This window comes from Sitophilus oryzae, unplaced genomic scaffold (genome assembly GCF_002938485.1).
Source record: "Sitophilus oryzae breed Bouriz unplaced genomic scaffold, Soryzae_2.0 scaffold_177_pilon_pilon, whole genome shotgun sequence".
Lineage (NCBI taxonomy): Eukaryota > Metazoa > Arthropoda > Insecta > Coleoptera > Curculionidae > Sitophilus > Sitophilus oryzae.
In genome coordinates, this window is record NW_022146479.1 from 1701540 (window position 1) to 1714241 (window position 12702).

The following is a 12702-nucleotide window of genomic DNA, read 5'->3' on the forward strand; positions in this document are numbered from 1 at the left end:
AGCTTGCCAAGGTGTTCAGAGACGAACCGAGCATTAAAATAGTAAATAATTTCTCAAAAAAGATAGGAAATCTATATAGCAGTATCAAGGACAAGGATCCAATTTTAAAAAAATCAGGGGTTGTATACAGTATTCCTGGTTCTTTTGCGAACAGATCTATATCGGCCAAACAGCAAGGGTTCTGAAGGATAGAATAACGTCGCATAAAAGTGACTGCAGGTTGTCTAAACGTTCATGCGCTTTATCTGAGCATTTTGTAGATACAGGTCATTTCCCAGAATTTTCAGATGTCAATGTAGTGTGCACAGAACGAACATTGTCTAAAAGGTTGTTCATGGAAATGGTGGAAACTCACAATAATAATAACACTCTAAATAAAAAAACTAACATTAATGAAATCACCACCATTTATTCTCATTTACTGTCCCTAGATAAAAAAGACGATAATAATGAAAGCACTAATTTAGATTAAATTAGTAAATCAATAAACTAAACATCATAACATTTCCAAGGTTTATAATTAAAAAATTATTGTTTCTTTCCTGTACACTTTCTGGATGGTGATAAGTTTTCTGCACATAATAATTTTTCATCTCTTTTTGGGTACTAAGATATAGTTACGCACTTAGACTGTAATTGAATTTTTGCATGGTTCTAAAATTCTATATTTTTATATTTTAAACTTTGAATTTAAACACAGGCTATTTTGATTGACGAGCATGTTGTGAATGACCTAACTAATAGTTACATAACATAATGAATTTGTGGTGACAGATGTGTTTCATACGAAAGTGACAGTTTCGTTGCAGCACAGAAAAAAACCAATAACATAACTACTTGAGACTGACAGTGACAAAATTTGTGGCATTTTGTCAATGTCATTCTTAATATTATGAGTGATTTGCAAGGTGAGAACTGTTCGTTTGTCGAGGTGGTCTGATGGTTAATGTTTTTTCTTTTTTTAATTCTAGTCTGGAATTTTGACTTTTATTACTGGCGGTACTTATTGGTGGATTTGCGTGGGTGTCATTGATTACATTTTTCAGAAAGGTGAAAGCTGGTTACTGACGTGACCTGTTCAAGGTGACAGCTTGACAGGGAGGCAAAAAATAACCAAGTGTTGTAACAACTTGAGGTTGACAGTGGTAAATAGATGCAGTTTGCCAATGTCATCCTTAACCTTGTATCAATGGTTACATAACAACGGTTTGTCTACCAATCAGGGCTGTCTAGCGGTATTTGCATTTAATTAATAATTTTGAAATAAATTTTGAATTTGAATCTCAAGCCGAGAGTAACGCCATCTAGTGGACAGAGATCGAGGCACTGCCTTACAATAACAGAGTTCCTACTTAACCAGCAAAAACGACAATTTGACGTTTCCCGCGTTTTTAACATACGACAGTTACTGCAAGATGGTGGTTGGTCACGGCCATCCTTCTCTCTGGTCAACAAAATTAAATCAAAAGTAACAGTTACATTTCTTCTTATAAGATGAAAGTAGAAGAAAACTATTTTAAAAGTGTCCATCTAGACTGCATGTAATACTAGAGGTTTTTCTGTTGTGTAAAGATAGCTATACGATTTTTTCTTTTCAAACTCGCATTGCACACAAGGTAATATATTTTTTATTAATATGTATTTCAACTTAAAGTTAATATCTGTCTCCATATTGTAGCCTTGAAGAAGAAAATAAAGACTTTTCGAAAGCTTGGCAGTAGTAATAAATGAGTTTTCATTAAATTTTGCCCTTACGACAAGGCCGTTACTCCCCAATTCAAAATTTCTGGTTATATATATATATATATATATATATATATATATATATATATATATATATATATATATATATATATATATATATATATATATTTAAAATAAAAGGTTGTTTATTTCCTGCCTTTCTTACTTTCTTAAAAATGTTAACTCAAAACCATTTTCAAGAAAACTTTTTTTTATAAATATTTCTTTATTTTCTTTTCTGTACAAACGAGTGGGAGTAGCAAAAGACACAGATTAACAATTTTTCAAGCATTAAGGCAATAGACGAATATTTTTTAGATTTTGAGTTTGGTATGTAAACAAGAGGACTTTTTCAATACGCGGGAGAAAAGAAGACAGTGAGATCAAAAAGAGGACTTTCCTCTGGAATAGAGGACGTTTGGCAACCCTACGCTGTGATCATCTCAATGATCACTTCAATGAACACATCAGTAGATTGAAGCTAAGAAACAACGGCGATTGCAGAGTTTTTGGGGAAAATGGGGAAACAGCAGAACACTTCGTCACTGAGACATAAACTCTGGTACGACTGATATCGGAGATGGAGAATGAACAATAATTAAATATTAATTTTCATTCATTTATTGCGTATGTAGTTAAAATTACTATGAACTTATAAACACATGAAGAAATAAAACAAATAGAAGTATCGATACTTGTTTTTATTCGTATCGAACCATCCCTAGTTACAGGTACCTACTAGAGTCGTGGTCTCTGTATCGTTTTTTGGCCTTCTGTTTTTGCTAAGAGTCAACGAGATAAGATACAAGAACATTGAATTATTACCGGGTAACTATTCGAGTTGGATAGAAGAAATGTTTTAGCTAAATCTTGATTTCTACAGGAAAACTTCTTGCATTTGTGTATACGTCCACAAGTTATTAACAGGGTTTTTAAAACAAGGAAATAGACAACTTTTTGTTTACAAAGAAGTAAGCGCAATTTATTTATTTATTTATATACCACATCGTTTACTATAAACATTATACATATAACATTTACTATAAACATAATAGAATAAATGAATAGAGTAGAATTAAACGATATAGTCTGTCCAACGAGAAGATCCTTGACAGTGATAGATGTGTCTGTCATTTTAATTTCAAAGTAGTTTATTTTATTATACAAACAAATAAGTTGGTACAACTGGAACGCATAGCGATATATTTAAAATTTGATTGACAAGATGACAAGTGATTACTTCAAAATATTGTGAAAAAAACTGTATAAAACTGAAAAAATGTAATCGAGTTATTTTATTTATTAAAAACGGTATATGTTAATACAAAACACACAAGAACAAGACACTACATACCAAAAAAATATAAAAAAGAACTATTATTTACTTTCAAGCTTTATGAAACTACCCGCATTTATGATTATATTTATCAATATAACTTATGTACAAATACAAATTTGTAATATTCCACAGGTATAAATAAAACAACATAGGTAAATACAACAAACTATTTTATTAATAATAACACCTACCAAATTTTATACCTTAAAGGTTGATTAATTAACTTTAATCTTAATTTTTTTAAACCAGTACCTTTTGACATTATTTTTCTGCAGTACTAAAATCCATTATTTACCTATCGTGTGATGTCGATATTTTACAGCTACTCCAGTTTTTAGTATGTGTTTAGTTTGAATCCTTATATACGAGATGCACTTATCTACGACGAAATGTTATACAAACTTTATCGGTGGCAACTTCATTGGTGTATAAGACTTTCTGCCTGGGCAGCGTGTATTAACCATAAACTGTGCTCTGGGTCTACAGTTAATTTTCACTCGATTTTTCCTCCACTTGACTTCAAAAGACACAAAACACACGTAATAATACGAATCAAAATGCATCATCTTCCAAAACGCAGGGTATTTAACAAAAGTTGACACAAAATTATAACCTATAATTTGGCAAGACTTTGACAAGCGTCAAAAATGACAAAAATCTAAAGGCGAGTTCATACGCATCAGCGTCCGATTGTCGTTCATCGTTCCGTCAAACCAATAAAATTGAAATACGATCTGTCATTTTTTAAATAAACCAATAAAACTGGTTAAAAACAAGAAGACACGACGCATGACGGATTTATATTTAAACCCATCCATAGATAACTTAAAAATTATTAGAAACTTTTTTTAGTAAAATAAATAGATTGGTATGGGACGTCATCTGCTTTTCTTCTGTCATCGTCTGTCGAAATCTTACCTGAGAAAAAAAACAGAGTATACCTAGAGTTTTGGGTTGCTACCCATTTTTAACATTAGAGTATTTTAAAAATTATGTATAAAACGGAGATAAGTCAAAATTTATCACTGCCTTTAAAAATCAAAAGTTGTAGTCATTTTCGGTGGAACAAAAAAAATAATATTCGCTTCTTTTATAAAAATAATAAAAACGTATCAAATATCCGCAGGTTTGTGTTCTAATCGTCTGTTGGTATTTCTTGAATATTAACACGTTCTTTATTGGTAATCCAATTTTATATCTCTGACGACTCGTGTACTTGGCACTAATACTTTGTATTGCCTCCCCCGGCTGCTATAACTATCTGTGACGTCGGTTCATACTGTTAATTAGGCTGCAAATTAATTGTGTTATGTTTTTCCATTCTTCTTCAAGGACCAACCAAATATTCACAATTTCGGTCATCTTCAACACGATCAATGACTTTTGCATAATCTTCGATACTAAGAACCATATTCAATCGTACACAACAATGATCACCAAAGCCACCTCATCATTCTCATCATTATGAAGAATAACATCAAAAAGTAATGATAATTGAAAAAATTGCAAAATGTTTGTGGCAAGTTCATTTTGCTCTTAAAAATTAATCAAGGCATGTGTTGATATGAGTCAAAAAACAAAATATTCAGGGGACATGGTTCTGACCGAAAAATAATGTTTTAGGAAAATTTGTCCACGAAATTATTACACAGGGTGTTTTAAAGATAGGGTAAAAAAACAATTGTTCGATTAACCCTGTATAATAAATCAAGTATTAAAGTTTATAATAAACTGAGTTTACGAATTAAAGTTGATATAATTATTTATATAAAATTTGCTAAAAAATCAAAGAAGAAGGGCTAAAAATAAAAAAATATAACATTTTAAACTAGACCAAAATTTTTTCCGTTGCATTTTTTTGGTATCTGAGTGTAGATACGAGAAAAAAAAGTACGATCTCTTAAATCACGATCTACCTAAAGACAATAACAGACCGTGTTATCCTTTAAAGGAAAATGGCACCCGGCTACCACCAGCAGTGCTGCCAACATACGAAGAATAATCGCCGTTCTTCGAACAAAAATCAACGGGGATTTTTTCCAGCCAAGTAAGGGGAACAATGCCCCAATAGAGTCCTGCGGACCGGTCACAGTCTCAGCTCCTCGAAGACGCTGAATGGTCGTTAGAGACTGCGATTAGACTGTGAGGGAGTTTTATGGTACGACCGGGTACGCTTTGTTATGGTACCGCGAGACAAAGGAAATGTATTAGAAAGCAGCACTGAACTAATTGCGGTAGAGGCAAAGGATATATGTTTGCGTTGCATCACACACGCCCACTTTGCTCTGATATAGGTACTGGCCGTACTGCAGAGACCTACGTTGCCAAGTTTAGAAGGTTAAACTAGATCGATACATAGAGGGTTATCGATCTTAAAACTAGCTGTCGGTCGAAAATTGAAACTTCAGTAAAAATAAAAACTATTTATTTATTTTTACAGCTTATCGTTCACCAGATATAGGGGTTGCATTACCGGTAAATATCGGTAAACCGGTAACTCCATGTTTTAAGTTTCATTTTTATTCCGATTTGTTTCAAATAATTTTTAATGTAACGTCAATATTTGGATGAAAATTGGTGTTTGGGAATTTTTTGACATGAGAAATTTGATTTTGAGGTCAATCTGGCTCCTATTTGTGGGGGGCGCAACCTACATGTGTTTTAACTGTTTTGAAGAGTAATAACTTTTTGTCCGTACCCGTATACAACTATTGAGTGAAAAAATGTACATTTCCGTGACTTTTTACATAAAAAATGTCTCTTGGTAAAAATCGCTTCGAACAATCGTTCTCAAGATATTTAGAATGGAAATAGTCAATATATGTCATTATTGACAAAAAATAAACTTGTTGATATAGTTATTTGACTCAAATATTAAATTTGTGACTTTTCTTTTAAATTAATCATAAATTTTTCTTCGAAAAAATGATGATAAAACAGTTTTTGTTGAACATTTGGTACAAAAACATTTCAAATTTATGATTTCAGTCTAATAACTATTTAGTCAACATGTTTAATTTATGTCAATGATGACAGGTATTGCTAATTTCGATTCTAAATATCTCGAGAACCATTACTCGTAGCGATTTTTACCAAGATACTTTTTTTACGTAAAAAACGTCGTAAATGGATATTTTTTGCTCAGTAGTTTTATACAGGTACGGACGAAAAGTTATTACTCTTCAAACCAGTTAAAAAATATGTAGGTGGCGCCCTTTACAAGTACGAGTCATATTGACATTAAAATCAAATTTCTCATGTCAAAAAACTTCCAGACACACATTTTTGTCCAAATATCGACGTTAATTCAGAAATTATTTGGAAAAAATCGAAAATCCCACACCCTGTATCTCCGATACTAAGCAAATTTAAACATAATTTATACGAACTTTTTTACTTATTTTTATCTGCAGAATATGCTGCTGAAGTTTCTTGAATAGAATTCGGACCACCCTGTATAGTAATGATATCGTTGAAAAACGAAGATGTATTTTTTTATCCTTGAAGATTGGTATATTACTTCAACTTGGCAACATTGCACTGAGATCGCCTGCATAATGCCTCCAGGGGCCGGGAATGGAAAAGAGATGGGGCTCCGTGGCACACAGAGAGAATCGCCAATTTACCTCTCTGCTTTTGGACTTTTTCTTTATTTTTATCTCCTCTGTTGTCCTGTTGTTTTTATACCGCGCCGCCGCTGTCTATCTTACTTTCGGTATTTTATTGCCGGTGAAAAAAAGGGCCTTAAGCGACCATGTATGCCCGAGTGTGCTTTGACTGCGGCCCGTCCTTTTAGATGGACAAGACGGTGCCCTTTTTGCGAGCTTTGACGTAGAAGACGCAAAAAAGCAGACAAAGATGGTTCATTAAATATACTCAACTTTTTGTTTCAGAAAAACAATAAAGTTTCTTTATTTTTTCATTTTTTTGAAAATATATAGAGGGTGACAAGGTTTTTTGAAAAATATGGATTATTAAATATGGAAATTATTTTGCGATTACATACACGGGTTTATAGGTACATAAACCCGTGTATGTAATCGCAAAATAATTTCCGATGCACGTGATCAACTTTGAGTGACAAGCGATGGCGACAGCGCTGCCAGATTGTGATGGATTTATGAGATGATCTTAAATTAAAATTGACAAACAATATATTTATTATATCATTTTTTTAACGAGTTTTACGTTTTATTTTTCATTTAATAACTTATATTTTAGTAATTAATTGATCTATTTATTTTACAGATTATTTTACTTATACATATTGGCAAAAACTAGTCCATTATGAAGATTATTCTAAGCGTTATTATGGGTTATTTATTTATTTATTTATTTATTGATGTACATTTTACAACACCATGAGTGGTAATAACAAGTAAGAGGGTGCTATTAATGCAGAAACTAATAATCACAGAATTTAATAAAAACTAACTTTGAAAGTGGTATAATGTGCTTATCAATCAAACTTACTTTTCTGACTGCAATCAGGGGTAATAAAAGACAAAATAGTTTCTCGTTCAAAATAGTTTTAAAAAAACAGGGAAGCTACAAGCTCTTTGCGTTGACTCTTTAAATGTTTTGCCATATTTTCAACACACAATTTCAAGAAATGCAATATAAAAACTTGAAAACTTAGTTCTTAAAAGAACCGTTTGTGCTTAAAAGTGCAACTTAAAAAAAAAGACTATAAATTTAGAAAAAAAAACGAGAAATGCAAAGATTCAACAACAACACGATATTATACAAAATAATGACTGACATTAGGATAATATTCAAATAATAAAAGACAACATTGCTGAACACGGCGTAATGTGACCAACATAGCGATAATAAAATTCGGTTTAAACTAATTTTTGCAGCTTTAATCTAAATAAAATATCTGTTACACTCATTTGCTCTATAAAGTAAAATGAGGACCTGCTCGGTATATTAAATTATACAACAAATTTAAACATTTTTGCCAAAATTTCATTTAGTCAGGTTTATAGACTTTAATGTCAATGTCACTGATTGATGACGTGCATCGGAAAATGTTTTGCGATTACCATAGGTACTAGAATTTACGTTATTTACCAAATTATCAGATGTATTTCTTTTACTTACAGAAACAATATATAGACAAGTGTTAATTTAATTTTCTTTACTTTCAGATGTACATGTAGTGAAGGATATACAGGTCAGAATTGTGAAAGCGAGTATATACCGTGTGACCCAAGTCCTTGTGCCAACGGTGGTACTTGCAGATCGGGAGAAAAACACACTTACACCTGTGATTGCCCTTCAGGTAAGTCTTCAATAAATACAATTAATTTGTTTATTTCACTCAATGTTATACAGGGTTCTCTGAGATTATTGCCCGTTTTCACATTTATTAATAATAATAATTGAAGAAACTAGCATAGCAAAAAATGTTCTATATTTAATAAGATTTCTATTAAATATAAGTCCAATTAAAGTGGAAGTGAACAAAAAATAAATAAAATAATTAAGGAGAAAGCTTGACTAAATACAAACAAAAACTAATTTAATTCGTTTAGATAGAAGATGAAAATCATTTTTCATAATAAGTATTAAGGATAAAACCGGTATCAAGTAATGATGAACTTAAATAATAAAAATAATAGATCCATTTTTGATTTTTATCATTTATATTTACAGTTTAATATTCTAACTTATGATCAGAAGCAATAATAAAATAGTATTACAATTAGAGTTTCCATACAAAAATAAATTATGAATTTATTTATGTTAAGTTTGTTTAACAAGAGAATACCTAACAGTTAGGGTTGTTGGTCTGTCGTTTTAATTCACAGGTAAATTGTATTTTCTGTCATTGCTTGGATGTCGTCTGCGATGATATTCTTACCTGACCCGTTGGACAGGCAGACAAATTTTAAAGGCGAAATTAAAAGTAGTTTGAAAGGTGTTTGTGTGTATTAAGTATGCTCTTTCGCCTTTGTGAGCAGTACTGAGAACTTTGAGCATTTCATTAATTACTACACACTTTCGTTTTGGCATCATTAAGTGTTTATTTTTATTATTATTAATCCGGGCGCGACGCACAGTGGGCAAAAATCCAGAAGTATGTTGCAAAAATTCTTTTATTGTACGATTTCATTCAAATTTGGTAAAAACATTCTATGCCAGTAGCCCGTGAACCCAGTTTGTTTTGGCTGACTTGAGATTGGCTGGGGGGGTGGTGGGGGGGATTCATAAAATGGAAAAATCATCTTTTGACTAATACAGCTACCAAAATGCGGTAAGAATATTTTACATTTCATTAAATTTTACGATTTTTGGCAGAGCCAAGACGAAACAGACATATATTGAGCAATTATTACTCCTCCGGCATATACAGGGTTTGTTAGGTTAGGTATATATATTGACATCCTCTGTATCTTTTTATTCGACGTTTTCGAAAAAAGTGTCTTGAATAAAAGTTTAATGGTCTGGAATACATTTTTCAAAACAGTCTTCTTTGCATATACCGGGTGCCTTAGAAATCCTGTGCGTGGCCCAACTTTCTTATTCCAAATTAGTACCCAATTTTTTATTTATTTTTTTTTATTTTCTTCTAAAAATCCTAACTACTTTTATGTAGCATATCCTATACCTAATTTGAAATAAGATAGTTGAACCACGCCCAGATTTTTTGAAGCACTTTGGATATGCGAAATAGATTTTTTGGCAAATTTATTCAAAACCACTTTCATTTGAGACAGTTTTCGGAAACGTCAAATAAAAAAGATAAAGGGGGTGTCAATGTATAAAAGGAAACCCTAAGTATACTAATCCAATCGAACTTTTATTCAAGATTGTTTGTCATTTGAATAAGTTGGGTCTCTAATAATACCAGACAATATGTGAACAATATTTTATTATTATATTTTAAATAAGTAACAATATTCTGAGACTTAAACAATGACGATTTCGAAAATAACAGAACTTATACCTATTAAAAATATCTAAATTTTATTTTACCACCTACTATTTACTGATATTTTGTTTTATAACAGCTGGAAGCAATGGTCACGAAGTGCACATTTTTAAATCTGAAAGAAAAATCCATTTCATTTAATTTTAAAAATTAGTTACTGTCAAAATTTGTCAATTTGTCAAAAAATGTCATTTGACATTTATGACATACCTCTTCGGAAATCTTGAGAAAAATTACGTAACTTTATATTTCAAGTTCTTCTCTAGCTACTGTAACAATTAATTTATGAGAAGTATCCATATAAAGGATCTTACTATACACATACGCATGGAGACATACGCTTCCAATAAGTTTAAAGTTGCGATTTTTCGCGATTTTTTTGACTTAACTTTTCTAAGATAGAATATATGCCACTATCATAAAAACCTTAAATGATTATGTTCTACTTTGACCTTTACCTAGTTTTTATCCAAAAAATCAAAATAAAAGATCCTTTTTTACTTACCTTGACATTAAATTTACCGCAACCGGGAATCTACGTAAAACACATTATGACAATTTCACAATAATTATTGACAGCAAGCTAAGGTCGTCCGATTCAATTGTTATAATACTGTGTCACTTGAATGCAACGCCTACTATTTAAAAAATTGTAGAAAAAAGGCAGTTATTGGACACAAATTAACTGAAAATGTAGGTTTTGCGCAAAGTTCGTTTTACAGCCCCTCGAAAGAGATTCCGAATATGTTTTTTTGTTAGTTTTATGTGGTTTCCTCTTAACTAATATGTTCCAATCTAATGTTATTGCCATAAATGCTAACTGTGGATGTTATTTTTTGCAACTTGGTTTGGACATATTGCCTACTGTGCGACGTACGGAAACTCTAAATACAATGTATAGAAAATTAAGTATTTTCTACGCATAGCGAAAACAATTTGTTACGGTAGTGAACTAATAAGTAATAAATTGAATAAATTACCGTTGACCCAACCCTGGATTTAAAATAAACGCGATCGTGTACCGTTCCGTTAGTACAATCGATTTTTTTATCGGCAAATTTATTGACATGGCGAATGGCGGGCATCTTCACAGTCCAGCGATTCAGGACGGTAATACAGGGATCTACGTCGTCGTGTCGTGATGATGAGAGATCGTAAGATTTGGGGTCAAATTTTGTCTCTCTTTTCCCCCAAAAAATATTCAACCTAGCTTATCGTCGTGTATAAAACAATATTTTTTTCCATAGCGAGTTACGTTTTAAAAAATATTCAGAAATTATTATTTCAAGGAATTTATTACGAGTAGAAAAAATATTGTGCTGACATGTGGCTATCTATGTCAAAAATTAAATTGTCCGAATGTCATGTTTGCATATTCCACCTACAAACTGCTTTATAACTACTGCTGTATAACTACTTTATAACACATATTGGCCTTGTTTGCCAGTTGAATAAAAAAAATACTTATTAACATTCGGAGGCCCCCTAGAAGACGGGGCCCGGGCCGGATCGCCCCTTCCGTCCCCCCCCCTCTCCCCTTAGTCCGCCACTGTTATTTTTAAACCAAACCAACTAAACAGTTATTATTTACATCAACAAAACTCACCTCCTTAACAACACTTAAGGGATATAAAGGGTCATTACTACCGCTTTCCCGTTCAAAATATTCTAATAAAGTTGCGATGAGTTTTTTACGGCTATTAAGCTATCTTGTACACTTTGCACTAGAAGAGGTTCTAAAAAGCACAATGTCCGAACTGCCAGATCTGGTAGTAAAATTTTTTAAGCTTAAAGTATCACAACACAATTCGTTTAAATCAAAAACTCATAATACAAAACTAAAATGTCAAAACGAATGACAATGTCAGGAAATAAATAAATAATTGTGGCAACTTGACAGTTTTTACAGCAGAGCTACCGACCTGAATCAGTCCAACGCCGAATATGTCCATGGTTGGCAACAATGAATTTAAAAATCGCGCCCTCGATCCTCGATTACGTAACTAAAAATTTAATTGATATCGAATATATAAAGCACCGTATGATCGAATAAAAACGACGTCAACGATGGCTATGAAATGAAGATCGCTGTCATTTTATATGTAAACTTATATGGGAAATGTCATCGATCGTCATTTCCAAGTCAACTAGACGCCGGTTTTTTTCGATCATACGGTACTACAAAACTGGTTAAACTAAATGATCTCATCAGTTCTCTAGACAGTCTTCAATATCTATGACATTATATTGACACTTAACTATATACAGTATGAAAAAAACTCCCTTAAACTGTCACTTACGTCACGACAGGCAGCGACATCTACACGGCTCCATCTGTCAATTACAGCGCCGACCGCGACATCGAACAGGGCTCGGTCGTTACGGATCGTCGCCATCTTGCGAGATTTATTAAGGAAGAGTTATATTTGCTTCGTTCCACTTTCTTCATACTATAAATATATCGAAGATACGGACACATCCGTATATCGGGGATATACTAAACGATGTACACACAGAAAAAAGTACTCACTAGTTTATTTCCATCATTAATTAGAATATTACTCTATTCATTCACTTGCCTCTATCGAATTATTGTAATTCAAAATGTAGTGGTAAAAAAAGGACTGTAGATCATCAAATAAGGTAGCCAGTTTTGCTAGAATCGAAATGCAAAACAATT

At 32.2% G+C, this 12702-nt stretch overlaps 1 protein-coding gene across 1 annotated transcript in view; it reads left to right on the forward strand.

Moving 5' to 3' along the window:
• Positions 1-12702, forward strand: part of LOC115882512 (neurogenic locus Notch protein) — a 249523-nt gene that overhangs the window by 154219 nt on the left and 82602 nt on the right. The window contains exon 5 of the mRNA XM_030900608.1: positions 8236-8369. Coding sequence (XP_030756468.1) covers positions 8236-8369 — 134 coding nt within the window. The remainder of the gene's footprint in view (positions 1-8235; positions 8370-12702) is intronic.